General features: G+C 41.8%; 1 protein-coding gene across 1 annotated transcript in view; it reads right to left on the reverse strand.

Annotated features, from left to right (window-relative positions):
- ddhd1b (DDHD domain containing 1b) overlaps positions 1 to 17,726 on the reverse strand; it is a 78,797-nt gene that overhangs the window by 29,835 nt on the left and 31,236 nt on the right. Inside the window, exons 4-7 of the mRNA XM_075459871.1 lie at positions 6,219 to 6,366; positions 6,024 to 6,133; positions 4,849 to 4,955; positions 897 to 1,153 (exon numbers count right to left, since the gene is read on the reverse strand). Of these exons, the coding sequence (XP_075315986.1) occupies positions 897 to 1,153; positions 4,849 to 4,955; positions 6,024 to 6,133; positions 6,219 to 6,366 (622 nt within the window). The remainder of the gene's footprint in view (positions 1 to 896; positions 1,154 to 4,848; positions 4,956 to 6,023; positions 6,134 to 6,218; positions 6,367 to 17,726) is intronic.

The raw sequence follows: 17,726 nt of genomic DNA on the forward strand, positions 1-17,726 counted from the left end.
TGTAGAGCCTCCGGTTTTTAGGAGTGCATTTAGTTGTTTTTGTTTCTAGTACAAAGTTGTTTTTCCTCCTTAGGGAGTGATTTTTGGTTTATAGATCTTGGTTAATTGCCCTCCTCTTAGCAGAGTGAGTTTTGGTTGTTTTTTCCTCTTTTATTTATTAAGTTTTTATATCATGTATAGAATTACATTTTCATAGCTGATTATTTCATCACATCGCATTGGTGTTTGGAATTATGTAATAAAATCTGCCTAATTGGATTCTCTGCATCTGAGTCCTCTTTCAAGCCCAGGTCTGACACACTCAGTTCCTGCAACTGTCCCAGAGTTGTAGAGTTGCAGTCATATTTCTGAGTGAGTCATTTTATGGCCTGAAACACATAACATAACACGTAAAAAAACTGCATGCAGGCAGAGAACTCTGCAGAGACTTTGCTAGCTCACAGGTCTTTGGTCCACTTTTTACTGGACTGGATCTACAATCTTCTTCTGTTCCTGGAAAATTAATCTGATGCCTTTAGATTTTGAACAATTTCCATCAATCCATTTAGATGACTGGCAAAGTTTATTGAAAGGTTATCTCTGTTCAGGAGCTCGTCTCTGCCAAACAAATCGGGCCGAGTGCTGTTTTCTGCCTGCTAGCTGTGCATGCACCTCTGATAATGTTGCACAAAAACCCATTTACTATAGAAGCGTAAGAAGCACAACTGTAACTTGATAAATAAACTCCAATAAATCTTATGTTTAGATTAATCTGTCACTTAAATCAATCGTTCACCAGCAGAGTTTAAAAGATTTTAAATTTTGACTTGAACATAAGTTCTTATGTACTTCATGGTACATTTAACAGATGTGGAATCAAACTTCCTCCTACTCTAGATCTCAAAGCTGTGTAATACCTGAGGCGCATGAGTCTCAGCTGCTCCTGAAGGTGGCGCTCCTCATCACTAGGCCAGCGGACCTTTATCTCCTCTGGATCAAGCATTTCTTGATGATGAAAGCGTACTGGGTCCCAGCCTGTCATGATGTCAAAGGTGATGACACAGCCCAGTGAGTGGGACACTATGGAGACCTTCCCATTTTTCTCAAAGTCTGGATTCCGCGAGCAGAAGAGTGAATATAGGCGATTCAGTTCCAGAGTCAAACCCCTCGTAATCTGCAGACACACAACCAAACAACACGTGTGTCTACATACTTGTGAGATATTTCCTTCAGTTGCTTACATTAATAATGTGATTAGTGTTCAATTTATACAGACAGAGTAAAGACTAAAGAGTAAAACAGGAGCTGAGTTTTCAAAACTTCTACCATGGGGGGGGGGCGGGGGTTACAGTTTCATGAGCCCCTCTGAATTCTTCTCTTAATATGGTACATACTGCTACAGAGTACAGGAATATGGGCACCACAGCAATCTGAGCAGATACATGCACACTTCATTTGATCGATTTTAACAAAGTTCATTTGAGACTCAACAGTAATTTTTGTTTTGGAAGTCAAATTCATTATACCCTTCTTATCACTGATATTCTGCTTCTGTCTCATCAAATAAAACATCAATGGCTCTAAAGGATCTTAAACTGTGGAGCTCATTTCTATCTGTCCATCTTCACATGAAGCTGACATGTGCAGCCTGCTGCACTCCAACATCTCCCACACAGATGAAAGCTTATTAGTGACACGTTTTAGTCTCACAATTAACATCACATTAAGATGACGTAACTTCAGCAGCTTATTAAAAATCATTGGGCGCAGATAAAAGGATACGTGGTGACGGTGCATGGCACAGGTGAGGATGGAGTCAGTGAACTTCAGTTCAACTAACAGTACAAGTGCTCTCCTCGGACTTTCTGCTGTACAAAGTCATCTCTGAGTCTTCCAAAAACAGCTGGCAGGCCTCAGTCTTTCTTCAGTCTTTTACACTTCTCTTCCTCCTTTTCTTCTGGTTCTCCACTTTTTCTCCACCTGCTGCAGAACTGTTGCTGCATAGTTCTATACGTCTGTAATTAGTTGTATATAGCGGGTTGTATTAGCGGGATTAGTTGTATATACAGTATTTACGCCTGTAATTTGTACAGAAATCATTGCAGGGTCTGTTACTTCTGTGTACCCACAGGGTGCACGCAACCACAATTCATCATGACACATTTACTGTCAATAGAAACGTTGTTCAATGTCACAAGAAAGATCTGAGCTCACCTCATGTTTGTTCAGTTCAAAATATGTCACCCATGAGCGTGCTGACTTCAAGGTGCTCATGCACAACACTGCAGATGACTTAAATAATCTAATATTCAAAGTAAACACAAAAAACAATGCTAAAAACAATGGACCAGACTCAGTTAATAACCAGTTAGCAGTGCTGACCAACATGTCATTGCGGTCATCAGGTGGGAACCTCCTTTCATCAGTGTTTCGTCTAGTTGGGCCCACGACACCTCCAGGAGGTTAGACAGTGATCACTGACGTCCCAGAGTCACCCCCCTAATGCCAGCCAACACTGCTCCTCACACCACAACATCCACCTTTTGTTTTTTCCACAAGCATCATTATTATCAGCTAAAATGGTTCAGGTAGGGGTAAATGAAAGTATAGAGGGTACCAGAGGTGGAGGCAGTACAAGACACACTAGCAGATTCAGCAGACAAACTCACCTAAACAGTCCTACAGTCACTAAAAATGCCAGCAAAAACAAGGCCATACAGGCCAACTCACCTAAAATGGCCGCTTGGTTTCAAAAGGGTCACATGGGCTGCACCCTCCACTTAAATATCCTGGATTTCTTCTTTGCTTCTTCCAAAAGTCTGTTTACCCTAAGTGCTCCCCCTGCTGGGCCCCCAGCTGCTATTGCTTCTTCTAATCCAAATCCACTGACTGGACTTTACTGCCTCATCTGACACTTCCTTCACTATTTTCCTCACACTGTCCACTTACCCCAGCTCCCTCAACAATGAGACTTTGCAACAAATCCTCTACATCCTACTTCCACTGGACAGATTCTAACCTTCCATCCTCGCTGCTCTGCTTCTGCCCCCAACTCCACATATCTAAGCTTTTTTCTTTCATATGCTTCTACTACTAATTCCTCCCAAGGAACAGTCAGCTCTATGAAATAGACTCTCATTCTACTCTTAGACCACAAGACTATATCAGGTCTTAGATTTGTAGAGGCTATCTCCTGGGGAACAACAAGCTTATTTCCTAAATCTACCTGCATCTCCCAATCACAAGCATCCTCCAAGCTGCCGTGCCTCCTTATCATCTTATTAACTTTCTCCCCCTCTTGAACAAACTGAATTGCCACTCTCTTCACCTTAGACCCTCCTAAGTTTACCTGCCTTCGTTTATCTTCTATACCTGCAGCTAAGCTTCTTAATACTTGGTCATGTCACCATGTATACCGGCCTTGTGACAGACTAACCTTACAACCTGACAAAATATGGCTTAGAGTTTCAGTACCTGAACATAACGAACATAACGGGTCTCCATTTACCCAGAGTTTTAGGTTCTGGGGAGTTGGCAATACATATATGTTGCCCCTATCAAAAATCTAATACTCCTTTCCTCCATACTCCACAGCTCTTTCCAACTAAGCTTTTTCTTCTCTACACCTTCCCAGTTCAGCCACCGTCCCTGCTTAGCCTGAGCCACTGCCTTTGTGCCCCTTATCTACGTGTCACTGACGGCAGGAGAACACGGGCCTGTAGATACATTGTGTCGCTGCATTGAACAGATCAGTGTGTGGATGCAAAACTATTTTCTCCAGCTAAACTCAGACAAAACTGAAATCATTGTCTGTGGCCCACAGAAACAAAGAGAAAGTGTTATCAGTCACCTTGAGACTCTCTCTCTAAAACCTAATAATCAGGTTAGAAATCTCGGGGTAATATTGGACTCAGACCTGAACTTTAACAGCCACATTAAATCAGTCACATCAGCAGCTTTTTACCATCTAAAAAACATTGGCAGAATCAAAGGAATAGTGTCTAAACCAGACTTAGAGAGACTGATCCATGCGTTTGTCTCCAGCAGGTTAGACTGCTGTAACGGCCTGCTCACTGGGCTCTAAACGGGCTGTAAGACAGCTGCAGTACATCCAGAACGCTGCTGCTCGAGTCCTGACTAGAACCAGGAAATACGACCATATTAGTCCAGTTCTCAGGTCTCTGCACAGGCTTCCTGTCGCTCAGAGAATAGACTTTAAAACAGCTCTGCTTGTGTACAAGTCTCTTCATGGTCCAGCGCCAAAGTACATCTCTGACATGTTAGAGCCATATGAACCAACTCGGGCTCTGAGAACCTCAGGGAGGGGTCTCCTGCTGGTGCCCAGAGTCAGGACTAAACAAGGTGAGGCTGCGTTTCAGTTTGATGCTCCTAACATCTGGAACAGTCTTCCAGAAGATGTGAGACAGGCCTCAACTCTGACAATGTTTAAATCCAGGCTGAAAACAGTTCTATTTAGCTGTGCATATGACACCTGAAAGTATTTTATCTGCACTCTTCACTTTTAATCTAATTCATTTATGATTATTTTTTATGGGTTTTTTTTTTAATGATTTTATTGCCTTCTTGTGATTTTATGTAGCTGTAAAGCACTTTGAATTACCTTGTGTACGAATTGTGCTCTATAAATAAAATTGCCTTGCCTTAACATTTCCTCCTGTCTACACGAACCTGCTCAACAACTAGCTTTCTCTTACAGACATACAGACTCATGGTACCAATGCTCTGAGACTACAAGTGGAGTGACTAAGTGCTGCAGCAGCTGTGAGTGGATGATGGGTTGAACCTCAGGTTGGATGCGTTTCTTTAAGGGAACTGGAAAGCTATACGGCCAAACAGGCTCAGGCTCACCTCATCTCTGTACAGAGGACTCGTATAGTACATGATGTCCATGGCACTGCTGTTCAGCATGTCTCTGAGACCTCGTACTTTGTCAGGAGTGATGGAGTCCACTGTGTCTACAGGAGGAACATGGAAATAAATATGATAGATTTTTCAAAAAGGAGAAGAAAAACAAGTTTGAGGGTTCTAAGCAGTATCTTAGCTGTTCCTAGAACTTTTCTCTTCTAAACAGAGATCTCTGACGTTGTTCCCAGAATCTGTTGGAGCCACTCACCCAGTTTGTGAGTCACAACACTCAGATTACCACCAGCACTACGACTGCCTTCACTTCCTACATCTTTCCAACTTCCTCCTTCAGCCCTTGGTATTTTTTGAGCATCTTGTGTTCCTTCTTCTTGATGTTGTTGTCACTTGGAATTGCTAAATCTATCACTTCTGCCTTCTTCTGCAGTTTGTTGATCACCACAATGCCCAGTTTGTTAGCCATCACCTGCTTAGTCTGGATCTGGAAGTATCACAGGATCTTAGCTCCTAACTACCTTTGGAGGTGTCTCCCACTTTGACTTTCAGCAGTCAACCTAACATGCATGTTTTTGGATGTGGGAGGAAGGTGGAGAGAAGCCTAATATGTAAGGTGAAAACATACAAACTCAGCTGACCTTTGAACCAGAAACCTTCTTACTGCGAGACAGTAATGTTAACCAGCACACCACTGTGCAGCCCACCACTTATCTAAAGGCAGATTTAATCATATTCTTGATGTGAGTGAAAATAGTGTCAGCATCACTATCTGGTGTATTCCCCTCAACACTTTTGCATTGAGGTCTGTTTGGGCTCCATGTTGGGTTTAATATCATCACATATAAATGAGTTTGTCAGTTAAAGCATGTCCTCTCTTCTGTGCCAAACCAAAAAACATTCATCACTGTTATCAGTTAGAATTCACCATAATTGTAAAATTAATCTGAGACATATTTGAAACTATGGTTAGTATTTCTATTTGCCTTACTTTACTTGTTATTGAATTTATCATATTTTTTCATTTCATTCAAAAGATGGATTCATTAAAAGTGTGAGTAAGGCTTCTTACCTGTCACTATTTCACATTATAAGACAGACTTACTTAATGTCTCTGCTATATTCCTGTGAACAGACAGCTGACTGTTAGCTGGGGTGTAGCATACCTCCATCCAGGCATAGTTTTGCTCTCCATTCTACAGGAAGGAACTCAACATGTTCTGTGGTGCGATCTGAGAAATGCCTCTCTTCCATCTTTCTGGCAGCATCTCTCATCCTGGCAACTCGTGAAGAAAAAACTGTTACTTAAAGAATGATTCAGATTACTTCAAGATTATTCAGACACCTCAAGATCAACATACATGCTGGTGTTCCTGATGATGCGACCCTGGTCCATCTTCTGGCCAATGCCATGCACCACAAAAACAATGTGTGTGGTCTCAGGTGACATGTCCTCAGGTGCTGCCTCCTCTACGTACCCCCGATGGAGTCGTGTTCCACTGCTGGAGGCTGGGGACATAGGAGAGCATGTTGTGTATTCTACAACAGTGCAATGTTGTTCAGTTGCTAACAGATGACTATTTAACTATAATCAGTGTATAACCAGTTTTACACCAAGCAAGCCACATTATATTTTCAATTTTTTTGATAAAAAGCGGGGCCATTTCTGTGGGTCGCCTCACATAGATTGACAGTTAATCATGGAAATTAAGTTTTCTGATAGCATAATGAATATCTTAGTTCACTCCATGTAGTTGGGCTTTATCAAAAATAGCCATTGAGCTATTTTCTATACCCACTCTATCCTGTACAGGGTCGTGAGAGGGCTGCAGCATCTTCTAGCTAGAAACAAGAAACAAGTTACAATACCACTCCAAAATAGTTAGGACATTGTGAAAATGTAAATAAATGCAATGACTAGAAAAGATGTTTGTTCTACTGGATGTAATTTAGCATCTGAAGAACAAAAGTAAAAATACACAGAATAATAAAATAACATACATAATATAATTATTTCCCATATCTGTCCCAAGAGGCCAGTTGTATTAGGTTAGTTCCACAGCTGTTGTTAACTGTGAGGTTGCAGGGTGTAGACACACTGGATTGCATTCTTAACTTGCCACGTTGCTTTTCTAAAATAAAAAAAAATTGCTTATAGTCGAATATTTTCAACTTTAACTTTATTTTTTCAGTCTACATTGCACTGCAAGTTGTACTTATGACAATTAAAAATCTGATATCATGCACATGTCTATCAAGGAACGTGGTAATGACTGCCTTGTAATGTTTTTCACTTTGGTCATGACATAGTGTTCTGAACTGAATCTAAAAGGAAACACTGTAGATGACCAGCATAAACAAGACCCATAATGAGGTGGAGGAGGTTTAGATCATTTCTTCCCTTTATCATCATGGGGAATAAGAGATAGCTAAAAAATAAAATGGATGAGCTTGTAGCGCTTATGAGGATACCACAGGAAATGTCCAGATTACAGTGTTACCTTCTTTCTGAGGCAACAGCCTACTAAGACATCATTTATTATGTTCATTCTATTTCCCAAAGTGAAAACACCATTACGTTGCAGCAGTCAGTGGGCATGCAGTAAGCAGAAATAATATTCTAAAAATGTTCACACAGATCACACAGATTCATTTCATATCTATGTAACTTAAGATGTGTTATAATTGTACATATTGGATGTGTGGAACAAAATATCTTCAGAGCTGACTATACAAGTAATGATTTCTTGAGTTGGGGATAGACAAACCAAAAACATTTTCCACTAGGGTCAATATCATCATGTTATCGTTGAGTCTCAAAACTATGTGCTTTCTAAATCAATCCAGCAAACAGTCATTGTCTATGCCATGGCCACAAAATCCCAAATCTATGTATTAAGAGGGTGTCGATGTAGAAGTTCTTTGGATAAAGGGATTTATCAGACAGCAGTTTATCAAACTAATTGTATAGCTCTGTTTCTCTTCCTTAATGTTGTGCACACCAATATTTACACTTTAAAAATATAGTCCAATGCAATCCATCCATTTTCTATACCCGCTGCTTAATCAAACTCAGGGTCGTGGGGGGGCTGGAGCCTATCCCAGCTGTCACTGGGCGAGAGCCAGGGTACACTATGGCCAGGTCGCCAGTCCATCACAGAAAATGAGACATACCAATATTTATAAAGCACTTTATACACCCACAGGACCAAAGTGCTATACACAATCATAAAATACAATACAATCATAAAATAGAAGGGTCAAGTATAAAAGCAGTACTAAAGTAATTAAAATGTAAACACAATAAAATGAAGTCAAACATCTCAGATTGTGCCAAAAGCCAAAGAAAAAAGATGGGTCTTAAGAAGGGATTTTTAACAGCAAGTGAAGAGGCCTGTCTTATGTCCAAAGGAAGGTCATTCCATAGCTTAGGAGCTGCCACAGAAAAAGCACGGTCCCCTTTGAGCTGGCGCTTTGTCTTCGGGACCCTCAGAAACAACTGGTCAGCTGACCTGAGGGAACGGGAGGGTGTGTAGGAATGTAGCAGCTCAGACAGGTAGGGAGGGGCAAGGCCATTAAGAGCTTTAAAAGCAAATAAAAGGATTTTAACATGAATCCTAAAATATACTGGCAACCAGTGTAAAGAAGCTAAAACAGGGGAAATATGGTCAAATTTTCGTGTACCTGTTAAAAGGCGTGCAGCAGCATTTTGAACCATCTGAAGCTGGGAAATGCATGAATCACTGACGCCTATATATAGTGCATTACAGTAATCCAGCCGTGAGGTCACAAATGCATGGATTGTTGTTTCAAAGTGCTGTCTAGGAAGAATGGGTTTTACTTTGGCTAGCTGCCTTAAGTGAAAAAAGCTGGATTTTACAACAGCTCTAATGTGAGCTTCCAGCTTAAGACCAGCATCCATCTTGACTCCTAAATTTGTAACAACCGGCTTGACATACTGAGCCAAGGAGCAAGCATCGGACAGAGAGTGTTCACTGGAACTGCCAAAAATCACTACCTCTGTCTTATCTTCATTAAGTTTCAAGAAATTTAAAGCCATCCAGGCCTTCAAATCTTCCAGACATAAGAACAGAGACCGAAGAGAGGTGGAGTCTGCTTTCTTTAATGGTACGTAAATCTGTGTATCATCCGCATAACAATGAAAAGCAATCCCATATTTCCTAAAAACAGAACCAAGAGGAAGGAGGTACAACAAGAAGAGAAGAGGGCCTAGAACAGAGCCCTATGGGACACCACACGACAGTGGAGCAGAGGAGGACCTATGGCCATCAAGACAGACACAAAAAGTACGCTTGGCCAAATAAGATTTAAACCAATCTAGGGCTATATGACCAATGCCCACCCACTGTTCCAAATGGGAAAGTAAAATTCTGTGATCAACTTTGTCAAAAGCAGCTGAGAGATCCAACAACACCAAGACAATACAGTCACCAGAATCAGTTGCTAAAAATATATCATTAAAAACTTTTAAAAGAGCTGACTCTGTGCTATGAAATGATTTAAAGCCGGACTGAAAAACCTCTAAAATATTATGTTCAATGAGATAGGCCATTAGCTGATTACAGACTACCTTCTCAAGAATTTTTTAAACGAAAGGCAGTTTAGAGATACGTCTAGTGCTGGGCGGTATACCGGTTCACACCGAATACCGGTTTATAATTTCGTTATGATATGAATTTTTAATATACCGCCATACCGGTGTATTTGATTACACAACGGGGGAAACGCTGCGTCGCGCAACATTGTTTGAGACGGGACCCTTTTCAGTGTTGCGCTTCTAAACACGCATGTTTACTGTCTGGGTGCGAAGTGGTAATAAGCACTTCCGTTACGCGAAGGTGAAGGTGGATAGGATAGACATGGAAAGTTCCGAAATCGAAGCTGCAGAACTAGTAGAACATGCTGACACAGAAGAACTTGTGCCAAAAAAAGGAGCCGGTGTTCTGTCGATTTCTCCTACTTGTCGAGAATTGCTACTTTGTGGTTTTGCGCATGCGCCGAGCCGATTTTCTAAGTTTCGTTTTCACGCCCATAATGTTTTGCTACCCTGCGTCTTGGTGTGTAACTGTAACATCCTAAAAATCCTGATTGTTTTCTCTTTTGGAAGACATGCAAAGTAATAAAACTAGGGCTGTGACTCGATTAAAATTTTTAATCGAGTTAACTACAGGCTTTGAAATTAATTAATCGAAATTAATCGCATTTTAATCGCATATACTTTATCCTTTAGAAAATTAACATTTTCAACAATATTTCAACAAACACAGAACGTATCCCTATTTGAAATCTGAATGTAGCATGCATGAAAACACAGTATATAGAATCTTGGATGTTAAGCTGCGTTGGGCCCCCGTTAGCTTCCACGCTAGCTGCTACATGTTTAGCGTTGAGGTGATATTTGAGGCTTGATACGCTGCGGTGATACACGAATTCCTTGTTGCATAATCTGCACACAACCACGCTCTTGTCGACGCTTCCATCCGTCTGTATTAAAAAAAATAAATAAATAAATAAATTATAGTGTGTGATTAAAATGCGTTATTTTTTTTAACGTCTACACGAACCTGCTCAACAACTAGCTTTCTCTTACAGACATACAGACTCATGGTACCAATGCTCTGAGACTACAAGTGGAGTGACTAAGTGCTGCAGCAGCTGTGAGTGGATGATGGGTTGAACCTCAGGTTGGATGCGTTTCTTTAAGGGAACTGGAAAGCTGTACGGCCAAACAGGCTCAGGCTCACCTCATCTCTGTACAGAGGACTCGTATAGTACATGATGTCTGTATGATGTTTTTAACGCTAATATGTGTGTAGTTAATTAATCGAAATTAAAGTGCTAAAGTCCCAGCCCTAAATAAAACACTTATTGTATTAACAAGCAGTTAGCTTAACATGCACAAATGGGGTGTCTGAAATATGACGCATATTTGAGTATAAGTGGAAGGCTCCTATGAAAGTTACGTTATCCAAGAGGCAGCGGCTTTTCTCTCACAATAAATACACAATTTTTCTCTTCTATATAAAAATATTAATTAATAACAGCGATGCTGTTTTTAGGAATGGAAGAAAACTGGACTACAGTTCACAAGTACCTTTCTGAGGGACACTTCTGTCTTTATTTAGGTGACTGCTCCATCATTGTCATGAATGCATTGAGAAGGGGGAGCATTATTTGACAGGGTGTTATTGGACTATCAAAATGTGCGACCCTCTTAAATATTGATTAGAAAATGTTATGAACATGCTGCCATTCATCCTACAGTGGCAGTGAGGTGATAAGTCGTTTTACATGAATGCATTGAGAAGGGGGAGCATTATTTAACAGCGTGTTATTGGACTCAAAATATGCTACCCTCTTAAATAAATCAATTTCATTACACTTTTTATAATTACACACATGAGAGACAAAAAAAACTTACTTTATGACTTTATTTGATATACAGAGGTAGAAAACCATAAAGTAGCATTATTTGATAGGGTAGCACAAATCGATAGACAAGCCTATCGGTTTTTGCGGCGGTAGCATTTCTCGACGAAGTAGCACAAATTGACAGAACACCGTGTCTGTAGTTTGGAAGTTTTTTGGTTTCAAAAAATCCGACGTCGACCAAACAACCATTTTATGCAAGTGTTGTCGGGCTACAGTTGTCGCTGGAGGAGCAACACGAGCAATTTGCTCCATCACCTTAGCCGTAAGCATGTCTTAGGTGCTGTTTACACATAACCGGGTATTTTGATAAACGAAGACCTTTCCCTTCGTTTGTGCCTTTCGTTTATACACAAACGGAGTTTTTTCCTCCGAAAACGAAGCTAAAAAAAAAACTCCGGCAAAAGTGGAGATTTTTTAAAAACTCTGTTTAGCGTTTGTGTGTAAACTGGTTGAAAGAGACAAAAACGGAGTTTTGGGAATGGAATGAGGAGTTGTCGTCATAGTACAGAGCCCCGCCCCTATCCGCCATGTTGGCAGGATGCTAGCGTGAAAACGCCATTCTCTCCGTCCATTGTTTATCTGGAAAGCATGGAGGCACTAGCAGCATTTCTGTTGTTGAGAGCTATACTCGCTTGTGTGATTTTGAAAATTACAGTCATACAATGTATTGAACAACAAAGACATTTTTCAGGGCTTTAGCAGTTTTATAGTCCAGCGCAACGTGTAAAAGTAGCTCAGTCTCGCTATCAGTCCACACACATGAGCCTGGCGCCATATTTTCTTCTTGAAAAGGATCCGGAAGTTCTTCCTGTCAGCGGTTCTCTATTAGGCTTCTGATTGGCTTGTGTGGAATTCTCATTGTTCTAACACTGCCACCGTCAGGCTTGGCGTAATTTAACAGCTCTTGATAGCGTATTTAAGCAGATCAATGTAGACGTGTTTTTTTTTTAAAACGGGGCTGTGTGCACCTAGTTTTTTTTGCAAACGAAGGTTAGAAAATATGCGTTTATCAAAATACCCGGGTATGTGTAAACAGCACCTTAGAATATAAAGAATGCATGAAGTTAAGGTCAGCACCCGCCACATCAGCAGGTAACACGGGGAAAGCAAAAGAAAAGTCGAGCCAAATGTCACTTCAAGACGCACAGTAAAAGTTCTGTATTTTGACTGCAATTGTGTTTGCATTCCGATTCCTCACTTCATTAGAATCATGAGTAGCACTTCTTTGTAAACAGCATCATTTTGTGGGGCGTTATTCTATGACGGTAAAATAGACCATCCTAAATTAATCTACTGCAGTAATTCTGTTCTCAATCTGTAGAAAATGCTGTGAACACCTAATTATGCATGAAAAAAAAATACCGTGATATACCGTGAAACCGTGATACTGTGAAAAAATACCGTGATATGTATTTTTGGTCATACCGCCCAGCACTAGATAGGTCTATAGTTCGCCAAGACAGCAGGATCCAAGATTGGTTTCTTAATTAGAGGCTGGACAACTGTATGTTTCAAATTTTCAAGAACAACACCAGAGGACAAGCTACTATTTACAAGAGCAAGGACTGAAGGACCTATAGTAAGAAAAACATCATTGAATAATCGAGGTGGAATAGCATCATCCGGAGAACCAGTTGGCCTTAAGTAACTAACTACCTCCTGCAAAGATTGCAAGGTCACACATTCAAAGCTGTGGAAAACAGCAGAGCAAGGCACAAAAACTGAAGGGTCATGAACAGAAGGTATGATCTGGGCCCTAATAGAAGTGACTTTCACAACAAAAAAGTGTAAAAAGCTTTCACATACAGCGGGTGAAGTCTCCACAAAACCACCACGTGGGGCATTCATGTATTTTTCCATGTAAAAGGATCCATCCTTCAACTCACTGTTGCATGATGGCGCCAGTGTGCTCGTCGGCCTGCCGTCTGCTCCGTGAGCTCTTACCTGTCCGTCTGAAGTTTTGTCTGCTCCTGCTTCTCCTCCTGCTGCACTGGAAATACTCCGCTGCTCTTCTGATCTATGATCGCCAGTTATTGCTCCACATAAAGGACTCACTGGACCACTCTACCAGTGCTAATCCCGCCGTTCATCACCGGTTTCATCCAACGTTCATCCAGCCGTCCCTGGAGTGCATACGCCCGCTCTCTTGCTGTTCTGCCCACCGCAAGAAGCGTCGTAAGCGTCGAGGCAATCGTGGAGGCCTTCGGGTGAAAATCAGGAGCTGGGCGAGACTTGCCCACTCGCAGTCAGGACTAGGACCCCACCTGTGCCATGCCTTCTCCTTAGGCCGAGATGACATCTTCCTAACTCGGCGTTCGTGGGATCTGATCTACTCCTGTCATGTCTCTGCTGCTCCACCGAAGTCCTCAGTGCCCGTCATCCCTGCCCGACCGAGGCTACGCATCCGCAGTGGTGGAGTAAACCCCCGAAACATTCGTTCATTGGACTACTCGCCATGTCATCAAGCCGCAGCTCACTTTGTGGCTAATGCAGCTCTTGTCAACTGCAGGTCGGTGCTAAATAAGACTTTCATATTGAACGACTTTCTCTGCCGTCATGACCTGGACTTATTGTTTCTAACGGAGACCTGGATTGTTGCCGGAGTTGGTGAGTCTGCTGCCTTCGGTGAACTGTGTCCCATAAACTATTCATTTGTTAGTACCCCGAGACGTGTTGGAAGAGGTGGTGGCGTAGCTCTTGTATACAAAAATGCCGTGAAAATCCGGTCGCTTCCAACAGAGATTTACAGTACCTTCGAACTTCAATGCATGACAGTGGAATCTAAAACGAACTCGCTGGTGTGTGTGTTGATTTATAGACCTCCTAAACCAGATAAAGATTTTATTGCTGAATTTTCAGGTTTCCTCTCTCATTTTGTGTCATTGCATGACCAGTTACTAGTACTGGGTGATTTTAATATTCATGTATGCTGCCCAGATAAGCCAATGGTAAAAGAGTTCTGTGATGCTATGAATGCATTTGGTCTCAGTCAACATATTGATCAAGCCACCCACATATTAGGTCATACCCTTGATCTTGTTTTATCTTATGGTTTTTCTGTAGACAATATTATGGTTGAGGAAACGTCCTTCTCTGACCATCTACCTGTTTTATTTAACTTTGTCATCTCTAACCCTGTGCAGGCTGCTAAAGCTACTGGCCGCTACTCTCGCTGTATAAATTCTCAGTCAATAGCTCAGTTCTCTGACTTTTTTGTCAAAGAGTCCATTGCTACTACCATGTCCTCAGCCTCTTCTGTCTCATCCAGCCCAGATGATATTGTTGCTCTCTTCCACTCCTCCTGCCTAGCCATTCTGGATATGGTAGCTCCTCTTTGTCACAAGCGCCCAAAATTTAGATCTCAAGTCTGGTTAGATGATGCCTCCCGCTCACTCAGGCAGGCCTGCCGGAGAGCTGAAAGGAAATGGCTAAAAGACCGTCTTACAATCTCCCATGACATTTTTAAATTTACTTTAGCATCCTTCCAGGCAGCTGCCAAAGCAGCCAGAGCTAAATACTTCTCTGATATTATCAATCAACATGCTAACAGACCCAAAATCCTGTTTCACACTATTAATCAAATCACCAACCCTCCACTCTCACCGGCTCCCTTCACAAATGCTGATGCTTGTGAGAAATTTAAGACATTTTTCATTGATAAAATTGAAAACATCAGAGCACTGTTCTCTCCCCCTCCTCTGCCTTCCCCCGCAGTTAAGGTGTCTTCAGGCCCTTTATTTACTTTTAGTCACTTTGCTGATGTATCGCTGGCAGATCTCAAGGACATAGTCCTCTGTATGAAACCCACATCTTCCCCTGGTGATGTTGTCCCCTCTTTTATTTTTAAAGATGCTTTTGATGTGCTGGGCCCTTCCATACAGTTAGTTGTCAACTCCTGTCTGACATCTGGCGCTGTCCCTGCCTGCTTTAAGCATGCAGTGGTCCAACCCCTGCTTAAAAAGCCCAACCTGGATGCAAATTCTTTAAATAATTACCGTCCCATCTCTAAACTTCCTTTCCTTTCCAAGGTACTGGAGAAAGTAGTGCTGGCCCAGTTGCTTCCCTTCCTGACTGAGCATAACATCCTTGAGCCCTTCCAGTCAGGTTTTAGAACACTCCACAGTACTGAATCGGCTCTGCTAAAAGTCACCAATGATCTGCTTCTCACTTTAGATTCAGGTCAAAATGCGATCCTGGTTCTTTTGGACCTCAGTGCAGCGTTTGATACTGTGGACCACAACACCCTCCTATCCCGTCTTGAGGACTGGGTTGGCATAAAGGGGACAGCATTACTCTGGTTCAGCTCCTACCTCAGACACAGAACCTTCTCTGTATCCCTTGGTTGCTCCTCTTCCTCCTCAGCTCCTGTTTCTTATGGGGTCCCGCAAGGCTCCATTTTGGGCCCTTTGCTGTTTTGTTTATACATGCTCCCCCTTGGCGACATCATCCGGCGTTATGACATCTCTTTTCACTTTTATGCCGATGACACCCAGCTATACCTGCCCCTAAAATCTGATAACTCCATTCAGCCTCTTCTGGATTGTCTCCAGGATATTAAGCGCTGGATGAGTAGTAACTTCCTTCAGCTAAATGATGGTAAGACAGAGGTCATCATTTTTGGCCCTCCTAAAGCTAGGCCCCTGATCGAAGGACAATTAGCCCACCTCTCCCCTTTTGTCAAGCCACATGCCAAAAATCTAGGTGTCACCATTGACTCAGAGCTCTGTTTTAAAAGGCAGATTAGCTCTGTTATCAAGAGTAGCTTCCATCAGCTGAGAATTATTTCCCATCTCAAACCCTCCCTGTCTCCCAAGGACTTAGAAACAGTAATTCATGCATTTGTTACATCCCGGTTAGATTATTGCAACTCCCTCTATCTTGGTCTCCCCCAGTCCCAACTTTCTCGTCTGCAATTGGTACAGAATACAGCTGCAAGGCTGCTAACTGGCACCAAAAAATATCAACACATCACCCCTGTATTGGCCTCCTTACACTGGCTCCCCATTAGCTTTAGGATCCACTTTAAAGTCCTGCTGATTGTATATAAGGCACTGCATGGGTTGGCTCCCTCATATATCTCAGACCTCCTCCATCCCCTCTCAGCATCTAGGTCCCTGAGATCTGCCGACAAGGGTCTTCTCTCTGTGGCCCGCACCCGCCTCAAGCAAAAAGGCGATAGAGCTTTTGCAGTAGCAGCCCCACGTCTGTGGAATTGTCTTCCCCCAGATGTTAGACTGTCTCCCTCTGTGACCACCTTTAAATCAAGGCTCAAGACCCACCTATACTCCCTGGCCTTCCCTGCTTCCTAGCTTTCCATCTCTCTCCTCTCTTTATATTCAAGTGTCTTCTGTTCTGTTGCTATTTATTTGTTAGTGCTGTCTATTTGTCAATTGCATTTCTGTATTTGTCTTTCTTACTCTCTTTGTGTTTGCTTTTATATTTTGCTTGTTCTGATTTGCTTTTATTTTTCTATTTTTTTTTAGCCATATCATATGTACAGCACTTTGGTCAGTGGAAACTGTTTTAAACGTGCTCTATAAATAAAAATTACTTACTTACTTACTTACTTACTATTTAGAACAGAGTCAATAGTTTTAAATAAAACAGAAGGATTGTGACTGTTTGATACAATTAGATCCGACAGGTGCCTTCTTTTGGCGTCTTTTACAATCCTTTGATAACAGCGCCAGCATTCCTTCAATATTAAGAGCGACACCTGCAATTTGTCCTTTTTCCATTTGCGTTCAGCTTTGCGACAGTTCCTCCTGGCAGCCCGAGTGTCATCATTTAACCAGGGTTCATGTTTGGATTTTGAAAGTATAATTTTTAATGGTGCCACCGAATCCAGAGCTGCTTTAATGGTAGAATAAAACCAGTTGCTGAGATCCTCGGTTTTATTTCCCACAGTCTCTGGGATGGTACAGTTCTGATTAAAAACTAAAGAAAACTGACCAGCAGTAGAAGGGTTAAGAACACGACAGAACTGAGCTGCAGCGCATGGTTTAACTTTAGTACAGGACAACTTTATCTCAAATAAAACAGGCATGTGGTCTGAAAATAATGGGTCAGCAATCACTAAGTTAAAAAACAGTAGACCATAAGATAAAACCAGATCAAGAGTGTGTCCATGCTCATGCGTAGCACCAGTCACAGACTGCACAAGATTAAAAGAATCAATAACATTAAGAAACGACTGAGCCATAGGTGAAGTAGGACAACAGACATGAATATTAAAATCCCCAACAATTGGGGGTTGGTCACGTGATCCGGATCAAGATGGACACTTGAGACTTTTCTCCGCTCCAGGCTTCAAATAAATTTGTAACTTTCTCCAAGTACTTCAGAGATGCCTAGATCGCAACGCGACAAGGATTTTCCGATTTTTTTCATCATCGGGTCACGCCGTTAAGAAGAAA

Source organism: Odontesthes bonariensis, chromosome 24 (assembly GCF_027942865.1).
Source record: "Odontesthes bonariensis isolate fOdoBon6 chromosome 24, fOdoBon6.hap1, whole genome shotgun sequence".
NCBI classification, from domain to species: Eukaryota; Metazoa; Chordata; class Actinopteri; order Atheriniformes; family Atherinopsidae; genus Odontesthes; species Odontesthes bonariensis.